The following is a 22377-nucleotide window of genomic DNA, read 5'->3' on the forward strand; positions in this document are numbered from 1 at the left end:
ACCAATATTTACAACTTTTAAAAATTCATAACTTTCTTGTTGTTTGTCCAATATTGTTCAAACTTTCACCTATCAACTTGCCTGATTTTTCTTTTCCTTATAAAAACAAGTTGTTTATTTTGGTTGGATTCCCCTTTAATGGTATGCCATTGAGAAGAGAATTTTCTATCCTAAATTTCTTGGTATATAAACGGCTGCTTTATAGTCTGTAAAGCTCTGGTAATTCCTTTCTGACCTAAAGGCAGTGGGGGACCGTGACCCGGAGGAGACAATGATTTGGAGGGGCACTGTATGGTTTGTGAACAATGTTGTGCCCCTCCAATGATTTGTCTCCACCGGGTCACGGTCCGCCACTGCCTAAAGGTTTGCATTTAAGATTACACCAGTAGCTGGGGAGGTGGTTTTGAAGAATGCTTCCAATCTGCTCAGTGACTTCAGTCAAAATCTCCTTTGCATCTAGGCATGATACTTCATCAATTTGTCTTTCAAAGCTACAGGCTACAGATTGCAAGACAACTTAATATACACGTATACACTAGTAACAATTGCACATGAAGTTCTATTCTGTACATTTATTGTATTCTAGTATTATCATGATACAGAATACAAAGAATCCTAAACCTTATTTTAGAGAGAAAATATATTTTTTTAAAGGCAAATAATAGAACAAATGTATACGTGAATTCCTTTTTGACAATAACAATTTTGGGGTCGGGTTTTCACAAAAAAGCAAGTCGTGCACAAATGTCAATGCATTATTTCATTGAGAATGATGGAGCAGCACGCTTCCCTAAAGTAAGATCTGACCAATGTGTTGTACTGAAAGCAATGATGCATTACATGCCACCTTCAGCTATTTACAGTAAATATCACTCTGAGGAAAACATTCCAAACAAAGCAGTGAATTTCACTCCAGGTCCTTTGCCGACCGCCACATGTATGTCAGTGGCCTGCTTCATAAACGTGTTTGTAAAGTTGTGCATGACTTCACAAACTGTAATGAGTTTTACAATCATTCTACATCACAATGACTAAAGCTAATTTATGTTAAAATTGATTTAAGGTTAACCTATAAACATAACTTCAGAAAATAATGGAAAAAATGCCATATGTAGTTAGAATTTGAGAAGAAAAAGTTAAAGGCTTAGACTTCAGCGCTTTATAAGTCTGCTGTTTTTAAAGTAAATTTCCAATTAGCTTACTAAATCCTGCATCAAATGGCGCCAGAATATCCAGCTCAACAAAAAGAGTTGTGGGATCAAACCACAATGGTTCGACCCCCAACTTAACAATGTGACCAAGATCTGTGATGTCACTGCCACATACACAACTTCCCCATTACTACAACTGTCTATTTTATCTCAGTGTTCTCGACATTCAAATGCTCATGACTGCTTGTTTGTCGAATATGTTGTTGATCTTGTTCTTCGATTTATTTTTTATTTCACACAAGCTAGCTTGTTCCAAGGATTTCATTCTCTTGTACATGTAAGTCTTGCAGTTGTTTGCAAATGATTTTGAAAGCGATTGTATAATTTCCCCCAAAACACCTGTATAAAGTTTGAAAGAACAATCCCATCCCTTCCCTATCTCCTAAATACTTTCAATCCCCCTAAATACTTTCAATCAAACTAATTTTTAATGGTTTCAACACAATGACACCTTTGAAATAAATATATATTGTGACCATTCAAGAGCTGGGCTACCAGTGCTTAAGATCATTAGCCTAAACGAATAGACATTAAACCCATGAGGAAAGGCCCACCAGGTCATAAACTCATACCATTAATTAAAAAATCATTCATGCCTTATCTAAAGATGCATCTGCAGTATGCATGTATTCACGTTAGTTTTGTGCAAAGGCCAATCTACAGGTTGAGACCACAGGCATAACAACCTTATTCACAGAACCTTCAAACAGTCATACAACCTTGGGAAGAAAATATTATTTGTGTGAAGAGAGATAAAAAATGATAAGATGTTTTAAGAAATCTTAAAAAGAACAAAAATAAATCATTTTCAAAATGAGATTACTACAAATTTACAATTATCAAATGAGTAATTGATAAGAACATAAGAAATAAGAATGGACAAATAAGGTTTTAAAGAGATGAAGCAAAGATTAATCATCTTGTAAGTTTTTTAGAATGAGATCACTAAGAATATACAAATCTCAAATTGGCAATTGGTGAGTAGATAGATTTTGAGAGATGACCTTCATTATTAGGACTTTGAGGAATTCTCCTATGCATCTTTTTCCTTGTCAGTAATAACAATTTAACATAAATATGTTATCTTCATAAAAGAATTCATTCCTATTTTATTTTTTTTAAATTTTATTAAAGCAAATAATTGAGTTGTTCCTTCCCTATATCACAATGATATCACCTGTGCAGCTAATTTGAAATTCTTTCAGGCACAATGCTTGAAATTTTCGAAATTTCTGAAATTATTGTTTGTCCAATTTTGTTCAAACTTTTACCCATCTCTTTCCCTGAGTTTTTAATTTTCTTTACAAAGAATCTGCTACTTGGTTTACAAGTAGATTCCCCTTTAATTGAATTAATTGGATATCCTCTGCTTAAATGATACTCTGAACGTCTCCACCTCCTGAAATTGCCATCACTCAGTCACAGATGTAAAAGAGATGACATGATTGACGTGTACAAATATCTGCATTCGTACTGTGATACGAGTTCTGAGCTCATCTGTCTGAGAAATGGTTGTAAAACATGTGGTCATTCCTTAAAGCTGGAGAAAAAATATTCACGTTTTGATGTGCGTACGTTTTTCTTTGCTAACCGAGTGATAGATGTGTGGAACAGTCTCCCAGAAGATGTAGTTACTGCTTGTTCAGTGATTGCATTTACATAATAGACTGGATAAGCATCGGGACAAGATTACCTATGAGTTTGAGTGATTTTTTATTCTTGTGTGTTTTCATGGATTTTTTGCTGTCTACGATACTCTTGCCACCCCTCCCTCCCAACATAAGTAGCGCATCTAGTTTTGTCTGAAGGAGAGCAGCAATAGACATTCTACTTTGGTCCTTGGAGTAAAGTAAACTAACTAAACTAAATATCTAAATAATCATGGAACATAGTATTCCATGAAGTATAAAGGTGTATACAGTACTGACCAATGATCAATGCAATATTTCATTAGTACTACCTACAGACAAATATATGGCATACCTACAATAACAAATGCCGCATGCAAGTTATGGCAAGATTCGTAATAAAAATGCAATACAGTAGTAAAGAAGACCAGCATTGATCAAAAGAAACAATGCAGACTGTAAGAGCAATTAGATATTAAAGTCTAATTTTGCAGACCTGGATGAGATTTCACAAGACTGTCTGTACCGCATAGATTGAAGACAGTTCCTTGGGTGCATAAATCTAAATCAGATTCCCAATTATTCTTATTCCCATCAGCTAAAGTTGAAATCTGGGCCTCATCTTACAAAGAATTGCAATTGACCTGATCAACCTCAGAAATGGAAAACCAGCAACACCCACATCTAAATACATGTTTGTTCAAATTCTTTGACTAGATATGCTGTATATTCATAAATTCATAATTTTCTTGACAAATTGGTGTGTTTGCCTTTGTTTAGAAAGGACATTTTACAAATATCCGGTACAAAAAATTATGACACTGATGGAAGAGTTAAGATTGATTGGACCAATCATGACTCTTTGTAAGACGGGGCCTAGATCTTTCCAGATCAAAATTCTCATTGTAACAAGGATCTGAACATAAGAAATTAAACATTTTAAGAACTTCATTCAGGTTATAGGAAATGCACTCCTTACGGTTACAATTTGGGGGTATCTCAGTTAGCACACAAGGGTCACCAGCCATGCCCTAGAGTCATGTATAATCTATGATAAGCTTGATGATACAGCCCACAAATAGCACGAATCATATCTTATTTTCCACTTATAACTCACAGTTATCTTAAATGGAACGGGTTATGCAGTTCCAAGCAGAGTTAACTGAATCTTGTTTGAATTTTACTGATAATGAATAAAGACATTTATATATCCAGAAAGTTATGAAACGTTGGTGGAGTTTGCCAAAAGAAATATAAACAAGTACTGAGCGATATTCATATCGTACCGATTTTCTTTGTCATTACGAAAATATCCTGTTTGATTCTTGACCGCACTTCAGACTGCAAACTGCGGTCGTATACCCCATTTTTCATTTGCAAAATCTCAACAACATTTCCAACCCCGATAAACCCATCTTGACCAGGTAATCCCCTTGTCTCAATATCACCACCACGGGCTAGCTAAACGAGCATTGAGCCAAGGACGAAATGATAAACAACAGCTGTGCTATTACGTAAGACTTGTCTGCCTGTAGAATGATCTTCGGAATGAAATTATTGTATTCGATATTAATCACGTTTTCAAAGGCATATTACATTCAGACATCCAATACTAGTCCATTTTCAATTTCGAACGAAGAAAATCGACCTCGAAATAAGGAAAGTAAGCGAATAAAAATTACGGTATGCTTAGCATGCAAGGACCGCGATGCATCCCATATAGTTTCTGTCCGTCCAGCAAGAAAATATGGGATGCACGCCATTCACTCGCGCAATTGATACAGTCTTAATGAAAGAAAGGAAGGAAGAGAGAGAGAGAAAGAAAGAAAGGAAGAAAAGTTTCTATCAACGCGTGTATACATGGAACTCCATGCACTCACCAGAACTACACACATTGCAATCCATCGTGTGTGGCCCCCTGCTGTGACCGTTGATGCTGGGGTGTGTTATCTTCGGACCGAGGTCAAGAAACAGGTGTTTCTATACTTAAATTTCATGCTTGAGGGCAATAGGGTTTGTAGTACTGGGAGAAGAGAATTGATGAGGGAAACTGGGGTATACTGCTCTTCAAAGCAAGATTTTCATCATGTCTAGTCATCTCTGAAGCTCATATTTGGTCAAGGGGGATAATCCTGACAGAATCCCTACCAGATAAAAACGTGATTTTCTTAAGTTTGCACTTTTCTTCATGGATATCCATATGCCTGCCCCTGTCACCTGTGAATTTGGACCCTGTAACACACAGCATAGTAATCAACATATTGAATTTTACAAGTGATTGCATTGAACATACATTGCAATCAATAAAACAATTCAACTGCACAATCAATCACTAATAAGCCTTGTGTTTCTTGGCCCTCGTCTTGTGATGGCCTTTCGTTCAGTTACTCAGAAGACTTTCCTTGCATCGATCCCATTCATATTCCACGTCGCTCTCCATTCATCCGCACCCATCTGTGAATGACCTTTGACCCAACCAGCTTGACCTAGGTCATGGAGGAACCTTGGGAAGAGTTTGTTACAAATCTGGCCGGAAACCTTGACTGCCTGCCAAGCATTGTCTCTGCTCATATACACACCTAGAAAGATCACCATGGAAACAAGGAAAACAACATATTCAGACTTTTAATGTCTACTCCAGGTGGAGGTGCTGCTGATTTTGTAATATCAAATTAATGAATAAATGGATGGATGGATGAATTAATGAATGAATGAAAGAACAAATGTATGACTGGATAAATGAATGAATGAATGAAGGAATAATTGAGTGAATAAATAAATGTATGAATGGATGGATGGATTCATGAATAAAATGAGAAACAAATACAATAATCAATAAATTTAACTAATAGAAGATGTGATGAATTAATAAATGTACAAATAAGTCAAAAGAACAAGAAAGAAAAATCAGGAAAAAATCAGGAAAAAAAGAAATACAAGTATTCCTATCCTTACCATGTCACTGATGTTATTTACAAAATGATTGAGTGAAGGCTGCCATTACCCCATTTTATTCATATTTAAGCGATACTTCATATTTTCGTAAACTGAAATAAGCACAAATGATTTCCAACTTTCAAATGCAAATAAGGTAAAGAGGGTGTGACACTCCCCATTCTAGGAGGAGTCAAACAACTTATATTTTTACAAAGCTCCCTAATTGAAAATAACATTATCAGTTAAATGTTATTCACAGTAACAAATATCTTGAACAGAATTTAGAAAGCTTATATACCATACTGTACATTTACCTCTTTCTAAGATATCTGTTAGTTCTCTGGATAAACTGTCACCAGAAACCTGCAATAACAAAACAATCAAAAATAAAAAATGAAAAAAAAAAGATAAATAACCTCAAAGAATCCACTAATTATATCCATACTTGCAGAAAGTCAAAATATATGTTTTGTTTCATATGTATTGAACCAAATACAGAATATATCTATTTCTCTGCTTGATAAAATTGCAATATGATCTCAGACTTTACCAAATCAGTGAAATTTAACCAAATAAAATATCGAGATTTCATAGATTTGGCTTTAACAAATATGAACAACTCTGGTTATTTTGTATAGATAACTGTGCTCGATAGTTATCAATAGTTCTCATACTTTTACTCCTTTTATGAATTCTAATAAAGTAACAAGATTCTTCAAGTCTCCTTTGACTATGAACATGTCTTTCCAGTTTGTACAAGCAAATGGTAATATCAAGTGGCACTTTCATTAAAATGTAAATCCATTTACCCAATTGGATCAATCAAAAATATGGAATTGAAAAAGTAGTAGGGCCAACTGAAAAGCAATCATCGATGTAAGATTGGCTATCATAACATATCACCTTAAGTGAAAACCACGATTACTGATTTCAACAAAATATCAGATGCAAAATTATATTAAAAAAAACCCCAAGAATCTTTGCAATGAAATCAAGGTTACCTAAACTCACAATTCACATTATATTGAAAACAGGGATGCAGTTACCAAGCTAAGCACAGTCCTCATGAAGATTTACAATTATGTAGCTTAATCTGAGAGAGAATTCAACAATTTTGACCAGGCAAAAGGAATGTCTTATAGCAACCATTTTGGATTTTAGGTAGATAGATAGAGCTTGCTGGCAGAGATAACTACAAATAACAAATATAATAACATGACCTCTGCTCATATGATGTTATACTAGTAATAAACATAAAGAAGGATTGCGAGAATATCACACTGCCCCAAACTGGATTTTAATTACTTTTGCTAATATTACAATTGTAGGGGTAGCGTACGATGACAAAAATAAAGAGAACAAGTTCATTCCAGTAGAAGTCTATTTTATTTTCTCAGATCTCTTCAAAAAGACTGATATATCAGCGTTCCGTCAAATGTCAATTTAAAAAAAAAAAAAAATTTAGGAAATGTCTTTTTATTTTTAGGTTGGGCAAGCCACAAATCCGGAAACCAACTAGGAGCTGCACATCCTTACTGAACGACGAATGAAAGTAAATCCAGCCAGGTTCTGCGAGAAGGAGCGCTCACCCGCCTTCAAGATGCCAATTCATTCTCACAATAGGCATACCACTACATAATGTAACAATAAGATTATACATACCCTGTTGGCATGGAGATGGAATGTTGTATACATGATGATCTCAGCCTGGAGACAAGCTTTAAGGACATCTTCTGATGTACTATCATGATGGATCACAATATCAATACAACCTACGAGATCGAAATCACAAAATAAAATTGAAAATTTATCACTGAAAACTTGTTGAGATCAATTTCATTGACAGAGGAGCTAGCTTTGTCAGGAGAACATGTAATTTCTAATGGATGAGATGAATGAACCATTATGACAGATCACAATCTTGAATTACTTTGTAGAATCAAATGCATTTTGAATTGCGTTAATTTGTATTTTTTGTGTAATGACTTGCTGCTATCATATAAAAATGCAAGAGGCACACAAGAAAAACTAATTAGCACAGGAATCTAATCAACATTTTGTGCAAAGTACTTTTAAAAAGATAAATTTTCTTATTACTGTATTTGTAATCACTAAAGCACTTTAACCCTAATTCTCCCGGGGGGGGGGGGGCCATAATGGCCCCCCCTCAACAATTTTCGCGATATATCTGCTGCGCGAAATTTTTTTCACCTCACAGCTCACTTACTTTTTACATTCAAGTCTCGCGCAAATTTTGAGACCAAATTTGTGATGCCCGGGTACGCGGTTACGATATTACGCAACATTATGCAAGTACATGTCAGACCCAAAATTGCTCATAAACGTGATTTCATGTACAAATCCAATGCAAATTGCGTATTTAGCCAAAATTCATAAATGTATCATTATTTCTACTTTTACTGATCAAACTTAATTAATTTTGCCTTGTTTATGATCAGAATAATGTCTGGAACAATTTCCATTGAAAAAACAATAAAAAACAAAAATTAAAAAACAAAGAAATACATAAGAAAATCATAAAACAATAAAATACATAAGAAATTTATTTCAAAACCAAAGTTTTTTGAATTACGATTGTTAAGAATGCTACAAAGAAAATTTTTACCAAAAATTAGCATTCTAGGAGCTTTATTTAGTGAATTAGAGCAAAAAGTATGATTTATGCATAAATTAGCATAATTAATTCATATAAAATAAAATCTCATTATTTTGGAAAATTTTACCATACGGCCTTGTAGATTACATCGCACACTACCAGCGTGCAAATTTTTGCGTCGCTCGCGCGATTGGCGGCCGAGATCTTAAGGGGGGGCCATAATGGCCCCCCCCAGGAATGACAAGAATCAAAATACCCCGGGAGATTTAGGGTTAAGACTAGAGCCCCATTGCAAAAAAAGTTATTCTTATGTTACTATCTATACTATTATAACAAAGAGCAATAGCGAACCAAAATCAAAGATTTCAAGGAAATTGCTATCAGATCAATATCATTCATGTTGAGGCAGCACACTTGTGTGACATTTCAAAATGATAATAAGACAGCTAAACAACGTACTCACCTTTCTTCATGTCCAAACTTAATAGAAACCTTTCCTCTCCATTGCTTTTTAAACACATCTCAAGATCTCTCATGCTGACAAAAAAAAACACAAAAATAAAATATAAGTACCTAAACAATGTATCAAAATGTTTTAATGTGTTAAATGTCAAGGAAACACTAGGCAAAAAAAAAGAATTCAATAGACAACATAACATAACTATTAGAGGCTATTTAATTGATTCAAATCAATATAGGTAGCTTTGAACAACTTATGTGGCTACATATCACTTTTTTCAATCAATTAAATTGAAGTCAAATAAATCAGTCAAATTACCTTTTGGCTACTCTGTTGAATGGTATACCAAGGTTAAGCTTTAGAGGTCTTGTAAGTCCTGTATTGAAAAAAAATGACAACAAAGGTTGCAATATAACCTTAAGCTTATTATGACCAGTCGTGTGCAATAATTCTGAAAAAAGGAACAGTTTTTAACAATAATATCCCTTTTTATATATCTCTTGATGCATTGGAACATTAAGCACTTTAAAGACATACAGGAATAATCCCCCCAATTATATCAGGCCAAAGCTATTGATACTTTCAGGGCAATGCCATTTTTTTGAGAGGGTAGAGGGAAACTGAAGCTGACCAATACTGCATCCAAGGTCATGCTTGTGTAGAGCTGTAATGTGATTAGGGTTCTGAAATAGGTATCTAAGATTTTTACTATTCTTGATCATCCTCTCTCTCCTGTGTTAGTAATCAAAATTCCATTTTTTCTTTGATCCTTGTCTTTTGTACATGTTCATGTTTACACATACTTGACAATATTTATGTTCTTATTCTCTGATTGGTTCTATCAACAGACTTAGGATCATTAATATTCAGTAGCAGCTATTCATGTTCTATGTTTATTCATACATGTATTTTATTGGTTATCTGTGCTATTTGAATATTCAATATTTTCATTTATGTAAATCAAGTATGTAGACATGTATATGCATATTAACCCTTGAGGTTTAATGTGATAGCTCAGGACAGATCTACACAGGCAAGCAAGGAGTGAACATGTTATGCTTTAACCCTGTATATAGGGATACCATGCCCAATGAACCAGCCCAATGCCACCCTACACTTGTATGGCCTTGGATTAGAGCTGCTTGGGAAAAGCAGACTACTAAGAGAATAGACACTGTAATTAACAAAAAAATTAGGTTAGACTTACTCCATATAACAGGTTCCTTCCTATTAACTGCATCAGGTCCACACATACTGACATGAGAGCTGTGGAGGTAGTCTTGGACTAGGATGTGGAACCTGGTCTGGTTCAAGGTTTCCATGACAACGCAAGTCACTGCCCGGTAATTGGCATAGAGATGGAGACAGGTACAGAGGAAGAAAAGTGTCCATGTCAGTCTGAAAAAAAATAAAACAATGGGACCTCTAGACAGTGACACTATATTCACATTAACCCAATATCAGAAATCTATGCTGTTCTAAATACATCAAAAATGTCATATTTCTTCTGAAACATGCATAAAACTTAATGACAAAAGAAATCCCAGAAAAAATTTAAGTTTCCACTATATGGCAATGCACACACTAAGGTAGACTTGCCTTTAATAGAATTGATGAAATATGTAAAAACTACATCTATCTATATGCTCTTTTCACTGAAAACAATATTAACCCCAAGTTATATCTTTGATATTCAATAAATTTAAGCAACAATAGCACTAAAAGAGATTGTTCAATCACTCATCCCTGGAATAAGTCCAGTGTTTGGCCCTTTCCTTTAATACCTGAACTGGAATGTCTATGTACAAATCTTGTGAGAAGTAAAGAAATCAGGAATCAACAGATTACATTCTCTTTTTCATGCTCCCATTCAGAAATGGGCAAAAAGTGGTGTACAACTCTTGATAACAAATATGATTAAGGGGCAAGCAATTGCCCATCCAGAAGCCTGTGTTGTGAGTAAACATGGAAAATATGTCACATTCCTCCTAACTGCCCAAGATTTAAAATTGTGTCTCCATTTCTTATTAAACCTCCTCCCATGTAAGTATTATCTTTTCAGGGGGTGTATTATAAGATTCTGAAGATATCAACTAACTTTTTGTTAACACCGACCTACCCCATCTCTTTGATTCATTCTTGGATCCACCACTAACTAATTATGGCATGCCGCAGTAGTGTATAAATTCTTAAGGAAATGGACTCACAGGATGTTTTTTGATGCCATTGGAGTGATGATGAGACCTATAAAAAGAGCTGCTAAATTCACCAATGTTTCCTGAAAACAAATCAGGAAGAAATAACAATGAAAAATGAAATTCAATCATTAGCATTTTCAAACTTGAAGAAAAACCCTTGATAGATTTGAAAACTTTGAGCATCATTAGAAGGCTGCAAAAATAATAATCTTAAGTACATGAAGATTCAAATTAAGAAGATTAAAAATTAACTTTAAAAATGCATAGACCCCTAATGAAATGTATTATTTTTACTTATTTAAACTTGATATTACACTTCTGAGAAGTTTCACGGTACAATGTATGTGCTACAGTGACAACTGCTCCACTACAATTTCCACATACATATTGATTGATTAATTCAACCCTGGATCAAATAATATACCCTATCATAAATCTATCCAAATGGCTAACACAAAACCCCATTGTAACTATATATCTTGGACGAAATATAGCCCGGAGTAATTGTTGCAGGAGCAAATATTGTGTAACCTTTCGAGAGCCACATACATTTGAATTGGAATTATGCAGTCATCCAGTCATGTGACATTGTAGCAAACGAAAAGTTACCGGTACTTACAACATTAATAATGTCCCCAACTTAAACTCACTAAGACAAGTTTGGTGGATAGATATTTTTAAACAATCGTTACACTGTAAAAATAAGGATATTTCAATTAAGTCTAGGTTATCACTGATTAAAGAGCTACTACACATCAATGACCTACATGTACATGTATATCACACAGTGCTATAGTCCCATGTGCATTATTGATAGTCTTGATACATAAATATACCTTTTTCATAAAACAACCCGATCAAAAATTTTGATTTAAAAACTTTGATGGTCCTTCCATCTTCATTGAGAAACTGAATGTTAAGAGCAATTCTGTAAACATTTTGGTCCTTGGCAAACATTGTATGAATGTTCTAAAGATTAGCAAAAAATTATGTCTAATTATAGTAAGCATCTACATCCAGAAGCTATAAGAGTAGCTTAGACGTTAAAGAGGCTGATGCTGTTGAAAGTGGCTGCGATATGGTGTCTTCTACGAGAAGATGTTTACCTGAGAACCATCTTTAGCGGATACGTCAGCCATGTTGTTTCTCCGAGCTTGATGCATGGTGAGTGCAGCTCTTGTTGCTCCTCCAGCAACACCAACCATAGACTGAAAAAGAAGAAAGAAAGCAGTCCCATAAAATCAAATTGCTTGTTGATCATCCAGGAAGTACCATGTTATCGTTGATATGATATTTTCCTTGAAGGTGCATTGCACATAAAATACAACATAGTATCACTTGATATTAATTTCAGATGGACTACCATGCACCTTCACTGAAGTTGATAGAAAGTTATCTTCAAAAGAATTTGATATGCTTTGATAAAAATCTTACTTGTGATTTGATTAGTTATAACAATAGTTACCACTAATATGTTCAGTGTTCCCTTTCCACTTTTTAAATTAAAACAAAAACATGAAATATGAAAAAAAATATGATACCCAATGGTTATTCCTGGTAAATGATGCTATTCCAAAGCTTCTTGATAGGGTTAGCATACTTACTTTGAACAATGATGACATGCATGCAATGATGACAAAGTATTGAGGAAAGAATACTGAAATGAGCTCTATACAGAGTGCTGCATCATTCATGATGTCTGCAAACAATCTGCAAGGAGAGAACAGGGTGATGTAGATCTTTAATTTCATAACGATTATTTACTCTGTACATTATTCATCAATACAAAATGGTAATGTGGGTCCCAATCACATGACTGGCTGAAATATATCACATGATTAATTTTACTTTAGCTAGCAGGTAAAGTTGCTAATGACTGGTACTTAGACTAGTTCTACTGACCAGTGAAGATTTCCGGATGAGGACGGTTTATCAAGCATCAACGATCAAGATCACTATTTTCTACAATATATAATTCACCGGTTTGCTGTAAAATTCAGTGAGCGAAAATTGAAAATATGACACTGTTATTTTTTTTGTAATACATACCCCCTACAATTAAAAATGAATAAGCTTACCTCCATCTTTTAGCATCACTATCCAGGCTTGACCTATGGTTAATGATAACAAATTAAAACAATCAATAATTTTTCCCCCAAGAGATAAGCAATCATTTCTATGAGAACCCCATTTCATAGAACCTAATATGAATTTAAAAAATAATAGTTATTCTCAACCAGTTTGAAATGCCAATTTAGAAGCTTTTGTCGGCAAATTGTAATATTTTCCTTTTTTTCTATTTTAGGTCTAGGACAGTAAAGAGGAATAATCCCAAGTCAAATACCCGCATACATGCGGATTCCGTTGCCTAATGGAACCAGGTAACTAATCAAATCAGATGTTTATTAAAAAACTGGGTTATGTGTACATTCAACATTTGAATTTTAATACAAACTCACTGCATTAGAATACTTCTACACTAGTTGTCATAACTGTTATCATCATCATCATTCACGAATGAATTGCCATTGAGGAAAATGACGGTCCAATTCTAAATCTTCACCTTTGTTAAGTTTTCATGTTGAAGCAACAATGTGGTCAAATCTCATTGATCCTAAATGATCTTTGACCTTGATCATGTAACCTGAAACTTATACCACATGGTCACTGATACTTGAATATTATTATGGCTAAGTTTCATGATACAAATCCATACACATTCCAAGCTACGAATGCAAGACAAACCGATTTGTAGAAGAAAGTAAAATAGACTAACCCTTGATACCATGCAAACGCAATTCTACCAGTCATACTTGTTCCATCTGTTTAAAAAAAAAGAAATGTAAAATATAAATCATATCACTGATATTTTTTTCAAACTTGAATATCTCAGAAACTATTTTAGTCTAATTACCAATTGTGATAGGATTTAAAAGAGCAAGAGCATGCTCACAATATACGCAAACCTTACCTCTTAGAAGCCATGTGACTATAACAGCAAAAGCAGAAGCAGTCTCCAACTTCTACTCTCTTCATTATCTATGCCCCCTCCCAAACTCCTAGTTGCAAACAATATCATCAAATTTATGCAACATTGAAAATATATCGTAAATTCAATCATAGTTTTATGATTACGTAGTTTTATTGTGGTAACATGATGAGACAAAAATACTGTCAATTATGTAAAATTAATCACTACCTATTGACCAAAAATGCTGCTCTGTGTTGCTTTAAACCAACTTAAAACTTTGTGAGTTGGTTCCCAAATACCTGCTTATCATGGACAATCACAAATAAAAGCCTTACTTTCATTTTCCTCTCCCCTGCTCTCACAGGATTACAGTTTCAGACTCATCAATATATTGTCTTATCAGTGAAATTTTGCTGGCTATAATCAACTAACATTGATATCAAATATTAACCAGCACTATTGGAAACTGACCTCTTAGTAGCCATGTGATTGTAGCAGCAGCAGCAGAAGCTGTCTCGTCACCTACTCCTACACCTTTCAGCATGGCATGGGTAGACAGAGTCCCAGTAATGCTGCTACTAAAAGCCTAAAGTTACAAACATAAAACATGTATCATCAGACTTTGATGTAAGCTGGACATATAATTTGAAAAAAAATCACATGAAAAAAATATTTGAATGTCAAAATAAATGAACTTCAAATCAAGTGAAATTAAGTGAGTCTAATGGTCTTTCATAATCTTCACTTCAAATGAGAAAATGGAGTTGTTGATATTATCAGCGCTGTAGCCACTAAGGTGACAACAATTTTTGAAGAGCTAAATAACAAAATATTAATGGATTATATGAGAATTTTCTTCCTGAGTCCATGCAGTTGCCATAATTTTTCTTATTCTCAAATTAACAACTCTGATGATTAGAAATCATTGTTTGACTGCAATTGTTATCTCCTAAATTATACTTTAAATGTTGAGAAAAATATAACAAATTGTAATTGCTCATCTTGGAACAAGTGGAATGCCTCTGGCCGTCTCACCTTTATCACGCGGTTCAATATAGAAGCAGTGCTGACTTTGAAAACTACTCTAACTCGCACAAGATGTTCAGTGATACATGGTTACTCTTATGTCCACTTTTTATGAAATAGACCAATAAACTTACAGAGATATGATGGTTATTCAACAAAAAACCCCAACATGGCCAAAGTTCATTGACCTTACATGACCTTTGACCTTGATCATGTGACCTGAAACTTGCACAGGATGTTCAGTGATACTTGATTACTCTTATGTCCAAGTTTCATGAATCAGATCCATAAACTTTCAAAGTTATGATGGTAATTCAACAGATACACCCAATTCGGCCAAAGTTCATTGACCTTTGACCTTGGTCATGTGACCTGAAATGCGTACAGGATGTTCAGTGATACTTGATTACTCTAATGTCCAAGTTTAACGAACTAGACCAATAAACTTTCAAAGTTATGATGGTAATTCAACAGATATCCCCGATTCGGCCAAAGTTCATTGACCCTAAATGACCTTTGACCTTGGTCATGTGACGTGAAACTCATGCAGGATGTTCAGTGATACTTGATTAAACTTATGTCCAAGTTTCATGAACTAGGTCCATATATTTTCTAAGTTATGATGACATTTCAAAAACTTAACCTCAGGTTAAGATTTTGATTCCTCCAACATGGTCTAAGTTCATTGACCCTAAATGACCTTTGACCTTGGTCATGTGACATGAAACTCTTGCAGGATGTTCAGTAATACTTGATTAACCTTATGGCCAAGTTTCATGAACTAGGTCCATATACTTTCTAAGTTATGATGTCATTTAAAAAAACTTAACCTCAGGTTAAGATTTGACGCCGCCATCGCCGCCGCCGTCGGAAAAGCGGCGCCTATAGTCTCACTCTGCTATGCAGGTGAGACAAAAACATTCTTGGTGTATATTCCTCCTAAATAAACTGTATTTATGAGGTAATTTGTTAAAATCATGGCAGTGAGTATACCTGTACAGTGTCCCAGATCTGATATTCTAAGTAGTCTTTGCTCACACTGTCTGGATAGCCTTGAGGGAGAAACACTACCTGTAATGGGATGAAAAGATGAAGATATTCCAAAAGAACCAGATCCAAAAGGTGAAATGAAGAAAATATATTCATCAAACATTTGAAAATGTATTATGTAAATAAAATGTAAGCATGTTAGCTGGTCATATTTGCTGGAATCAATTGTATCTGCATGCAATCTTGCTGCATTTAAGCCTAGCTTGGATAACTCTGACAATTTTGGAAAACAATTCTAGCTTCCCTGATATCCAAGCACTATCTCACTGTGCACAAGTTTGTAAACTGACAATAATCTGTAACTTTGTCAATGACCAGGAGATCTACAGGATATTCTTTCTCCTTTATACCAGATGATGATGATAGTAAAAACATGTAAAATATTGAAGGGGGTAGAGCCCCTGGCACTAAAGCAATCAGCAGAGCAGGAGAGGGATTATGGCATACCGTTTCAGTATTTTCTTTAGGGGTTGTATTCTGTCCCCAAAATTTGACAACCAAAAAAAAGGTAATTACTCACAAATGACAGGCATTTTGGTTTCCAGGAAAAAAAAACATTGATGAGCAAAAAAAATAAAGCCATTTGGGGTTATTCTCCTTTCCCACTTACAGTTTAGTTACTACTCAGCAAAACATATCCAAAAATGAAATTAACTTAATTTTTGTTCTAGAATGTCTCCTACTTACACTGGGGGCAACTGGGTGTAAGCATCATATAAATCATCATGCGATGTACATGTTCATGATATCGGTTAAAAGTTAGTAATCCTGTATGCTGAAATAAGATTGACATGTTTGGATAATCAGTTTGTTTATCTTCTCTTGATCTAGTAATGGGTCATTCCATCTGGATTCACCCAGTGGTTGCACCTGACCGTCTCAGAATTCGTTGTAATTTGGTATACATAAAATTCACCATGGCTCAAGCACAAAACAAAAAAAATTACTCCAATCGGTCCGTCGGTTCTCGCGCTACGGCCCGCCCTTTTCTCCTTGTTTTGACAAAAATGGGCGTGACCTTCAACTTTCAATGGCCACTGCGTTGTTACGTGTTGACCAATTTTCATGAAACTGGTACCATTTGATAGGAAATTCAGAGAGGAATCTAAAACATGCATTGAATAATGTATTCGAGCAATTTATAAGGTCATGACCTTTGACCTTAACTTTGACCTTGAGTTTGACCCCCGGACAAATAATTTTTTAACTTGATTTTCGTGTATGTTAATTATTGGTATGATATTGACAAAATATGTTAAAATCAATGATGATATTTTATTTCTTCACCTTTAAAAACTCTTCCAAAGATACCATGAAATTTCACTCTAGTCCCACACACTGATATTCATGTTAGTAAAGTGTTTACCAGTTACATGATTTCTTCCAATCTTAAGTTACAGTATGCAAGCACATGAAAAGAAATTAAGCTTAATCAGTTCACAAATAAAAGATTAAACCTTTATGCTCATGAATAGGTATCTGTTTAGGCATTTTATGATTCAGCAATATATATCATATACATATATATACATGTATATATTTTGATGAATAAAGTGAAGACTACTACCATGAATATATATGATATATATTGCCGAACTTCAAAATGAATATATATTGATGAACATCAAAATGCCTAAACAGATACCTATTCATGAGCATAAAGGTTTAATCTTTTATTTGTGAACTGATTAAGCTTAATTTCTTTTCATGTGCTTGCATACTGTAACTTAAGATTGGAAGAAATCATGTAACTGGTAAACACTTTACTAACATGAATATCAGTGTGTGGGACTAGAGTGAAATTTCATGGTATCTTTGGAAGAGTTTTTAAAGGTGAAGAAATAAAATATCATCATTGATTTTAACATATTTTGTCAATATCATACCAATAATTAACATACACGAAAATCAAGTTAAAAAATTATTTGTCCGGGGGTCAAACTCAAGGTCAAAGTTAAGGTCAAAGGTCATGACCTTATAAATTGCTCGAATACATTATTCAATGCATGTTTTAGATTCCTCTCTGAATTTCCTATCAAATGGTACCAGTTTCATGAAAATTGGTCAACACGTAACAACGCAGTGGCCATTGAAAGTTGAAGGTCACGCCCATTTTTGTCAAAACAAGGAGAAAAGGGCGGGCCGTAGCGCGAGAACCGACGGACCGATTGGACTAATTTTTTTTGTTTTGTGCTTGAGCCATGGTGAATTTTATGTATACCAAATTACAACGAATTCTGAGACGGTCGGGTGCAAAATTGCACATTCATTGGGTGAATTGGCATGGAATGACCCTAATGAAAATAACACTTCTTGGCAGAGTCAGACTTTTACAGTTATCATTCATATGCCTTGCCAAATCACTACTACATGTAAATAATATACTGAACTCATGAGGCTATTTTTTTTATTAAAGTATGTCAGCTGCAATAGTTACTTTTTTTTAGCAATGAAAGGCCTCTCTAACTAGTCACAGGGGTGCTAAAAATTCAAAGTGGACCAAGAGATTCAGTCTCTTCAGTCCCTTTTCATCTGCTGCCCTGCTGGACTAAATCTTGCTTCACTACACCTCCTCCATAGATAGGAGAAAGTAAAAGGTAAAAAAAGGAATAAAGACACCGACACTTAAGTGACAGTTCATTATCAGCTGCTATGTGAGTGGCACGACAGAGGATTATTAAAAAAAAGACAGATCATAAATGAAATTATGTAATCAAATATTTCTTGTTAAAATAATTAAGTGTAGTATATTGAATGTTCTGTAGCCTCAACACAACCGAGGTGGCCATGCCATGGTTGCAGCTGCTGCTTGTGCTTGCAGACTGCAAGAGCTAAGACTATGAGTAAGATGACAGTACTCGGAGTATAAAGTCATTATACTTTAGTGAGTGATAGTATTACTGACCGTCCTTGTGATATACCCAACACGCACATTTGCGCATCAGAAAATAATTTACAACTTTACAACTTTGCAAATGTACTTCAAAGTCTGGTCCAAAGTCAAAGAGAACAGAAAGATGATGAAAAAGGTCCAAAAACACATATTCATATTATAAAGGCTTTATATGTTCACAAAACAAGATACATGTAAATGCTCAAGATGCCCCGTTCACTGACCGGTTATTTTTTAAATTTTCCAACTTTTCTTACGGAAAACCATGTTCAGTAATATCTTTAACTTCAAGTGTCCAAAATATATTGCATGCGAAGCCAACTCCCATCCATTAAAATATTCACCATTACCAGAGACAACCCTATATGATGTGACGAGGGGCAAATAAGCTTCCAGCTTTATGTCTCTACATCCAAGTAAGTAAGACTCGTAAGTGGTGCAGTTGGAAGCCAAGTGATATTGATAATGTTAATGATATCGATCTCAATGTCACTCATAATAAAAAAAGAAAACTGATAATATATTGATATTGATCGATTTCGGCAGAATCTATATCTTGATACAAATAAGCATGATAAGTCAATATTTGTAATTGTATGTATTTGTGTATTCTAGTAGTTCAATGAGTTTGAAGAAAATATTCCGTTTGATATGAAAATGAAAAATGTACGGTAATACGACTTGTATAGTCACATATTGTATTACCGGACACTATTATGATTCCGGACGCGCATATTACTGAGTTCAAAAATATTTTCGTACGGCAAGACTTCCGCAATTCAATTTCACAGAGCAATACATAGAACAAGATTGCAAATTAAACAAGGCGAAAAAATCCAACTTTTACCTTATTTATCTCTAAAATGACAGAAAATGCTTAAAATATCATATAACATAGTTTTGCATTTACAATTGATATATGTTTTAACGGAAATACACGTATGAGCCTGATAAGGGCCCAATTTCAATCTCGTACGCTCCTTCGATCGAATGAGGAAGTGTGGTGTATTGTGGGTGATCGTCGACGCCTAGTTCTTACCCGTGCGCAAGGTTTACCGTGAGTAGAGCCGTCGATTGGCAGCTAGCGGCTAGCGCATCGATAGAACTTGATGAGTGTCACGATACGAACAAGCATAATATAGGAAAGTGCCATGGAACATGCAGCTAAAAAAAAATTAAATAAGTTTTCAAACACGAATTTATTACCAACATCTGCTCAGATGCGATATAAAAAAACAAAAACTTAAGAATTATTCATGATATGATAAAATAAAAAGAAAAAATCACACAAATTTGTTCTTCCATCATTATAATCAAGGATATCTTTACCCGTCCGGCGCGCGTCCGGAATCATGATGTAATTTGTCGCCCCTCCCAATTTTTTTTTTTTAGTGGAGGGGTATGCAGCAAGTGCAATGCAAAGAAAATGGGTGGTAAATATAAAATAATTTTATCATATTCATAATTTTCATATTTTTAATAGCAAGTGCGAAGATTTCTCGATCCCCTTTCCGGCAAGACTTCCATATGTCCCCTCCACTGAAATTGAAAAAAAAATATGGAGGTTTATCAAGAATTATCTAACATATATGTCTAAGAGATTTAAGAAGGAAAAGTTGGATACATACCAAAATATGGCTTTATTCCGTCAAAAATTCGAGTGTATGTAATTCCCAGTGGCATCGGTTTATTTAGTCAGAAAAAAAAACACCCAATAGGCAATACTCTTGGACTATTTTGGATAGTAGACTTGTTGTAATATCGGTTGGCAAAAATAGTCAATCCTGACTGGTTGCCAACCAAGGAAAGAAGATAACCTTTATGAAACCCATGGTTTTCAACAATTCCTGCTACCTCAGTAAGGCGACAGACAGAAGATGCCTCGATCAGCACTCAGCAGCGAGAGGTTCGAATCCAAGCATGCCAAGGCCAAGCTCCAACCGGAAGAAGAAAAAAAAGAAAAAGAGAACGAAAGAAGGGGGTTTTGTTGGAGAAGTATTTTTTTAAATGGTGGAGGGGACATATGGAAGTCTTTCCGTATTTCCTTTAGTTGTCATTTTTAAAGCAATGAAATAAAGGTGTCCGGCAATAAATAGGATAGACTGCCATCAATCCACTCACCACTAAGTTGACTAACTGTACATCTACCGCAAAATTGAAGAACAAACAAAAATCAACACGGGTGGGGCTGACAATTGCCATTTGGAAATCAATGACAATTGGTTAACAGATTCTCAGTCTTACCCGAAAAAAGTGGAGCAAAGATGACAGTCCTCTATTAGAAGATCGTGACTCTAATATTTTACCATCATTATTGCACATATAATCCCTTGGATCCGACCGAGATCCGTAAGTTTCTCGACAAATCAACGTGTCCATTTTTACGAAAAGACAGAATCAGTTTTCATATTATGGCAAGCCAAAAGTAGAACTCAACAATATTTTTATTTTAGTAATTTCCGACAAAACGTATTAGGCTTCCTACATTTTACTTGAAAATGTTTATTGATATCTTCATCCTCCTATTAAAATATATTCATGTTTCAGGGGCATATATAGGCCGACAAGAAGCCAAAAAAATTAGGGGGAGTCCACATGAAATTTTTGGATGGACACAGGTAAAAAATTGGACAAGGCAAAAAAAAAAGGTTAAAATTTTAGGAGTGCATGGCTTCACCAAAAAATTTTGACAAGCAAAAAAAAAAAGGTCATGAACCTAAATTTTAGGGGGAGGGGACGACAAACGTTTCAGGGGGGTCCACGTGAATTAAGGGTGGACGCAGAAAACAAAATTGACGAGTAAAATTAAATTAAAAAAAAGGGTTATCAACTCAAAATTTAGGGGGGAACGTCCCCCCACTAATTTAGAGTGAGACGTCCCCCCCCCCCGCTTCCGCCGCCTATGATCATGGGGGCAAATTTTATCAGGGCACGTCAAAAATGACCAAAGGATTGAGGGACGATAGCCTGGCTGAGATCAATGAGAAAAGAAATAGAAAGGACCGGCCCTATGATAAATGAAGAAGAAGAAAAATATATATATATATATATATATATAACTCATAAATAGCAAGGGAAAATCATTTTCTTGAGTGTTAAATGACACGTTGCACACATATTAGGCATAGGCATTTTGTGACACTGATTGCAATATTTTTTTTCACACCTAGTTACCAATAATGCATATAGCATTTCCATTTATTTGAAAGCAAGATAAAAGAGCTTTGTAGATTAAATGCTTTGCTCACGGGCATAGGTGCCGCGGCCGGGATCGAACCGGCGCACTTTCCATGTATAGCCCAGACGCCTTAGACCACTCGGCCACGGCACCTCATATTTGTATTGCTGGCCCGACCGCGGGTCGGCGTCTTAAAATGGCCCCAAAC

The 22377-nt window shown here is 35.0% G+C and overlaps 1 protein-coding gene across 1 annotated transcript; it reads right to left on the minus strand.

Moving 5' to 3' along the window:
* Window positions 1-4853: 4853 nt before the first annotated feature.
* On the minus strand, window positions 4854-21398 carry LOC121408717 (RUS family member 1-like). The gene is made up of 14 exons (XM_041600323.1): window positions 21236-21398; window positions 16042-16119; window positions 14494-14608; window positions 13828-13873; window positions 13130-13162; window positions 12656-12761; window positions 12158-12259; window positions 11061-11131; window positions 10061-10251; window positions 9172-9229; window positions 8857-8930; window positions 7439-7548; window positions 6091-6139; window positions 4854-5418 (listed from the first exon to the last, which is right to left on the minus strand). Exons 1-14 carry the CDS (start codon window positions 21368-21370, stop codon window positions 5228-5230), a joined length of 1359 nt encoding a protein of 452 aa, XP_041456257.1. The 5' UTR covers window positions 21371-21398; the 3' UTR covers window positions 4854-5227.
* Between the last annotated feature and the right edge of the window lie 979 nt (window positions 21399-22377).

The sequence above is a fragment of the Lytechinus variegatus genome, chromosome 2 (assembly GCF_018143015.1).
Source record: "Lytechinus variegatus isolate NC3 chromosome 2, Lvar_3.0, whole genome shotgun sequence".
Lineage (NCBI taxonomy): Eukaryota > Metazoa > Echinodermata > Echinoidea > Temnopleuroida > Toxopneustidae > Lytechinus > Lytechinus variegatus.

Excerpts from the sequence above, each read along its gene's own strand:
- LOC121408717 (XM_041600323.1), bottom strand. The coding sequence starts at position 21,370 with ATGGACACGTTGATTTGTCGAGAAACTTACGGATCTCGGTCGGATCCA. Across the intron at positions 11,132-12,157 it reads CCGCTAAAGATGGTTCTCAG|GAAACATTGGTGAATTTAGC; the intron begins GTAAACATCTTC and ends ATTTGTTTTCAG. Across the intron at positions 5,419-6,090 it reads AACAGATATCTTAGAAAGAG|GTGTGTATATGAGCAGAGAC; the intron begins GTAAATGTACAG and ends TGATCTTTCTAG.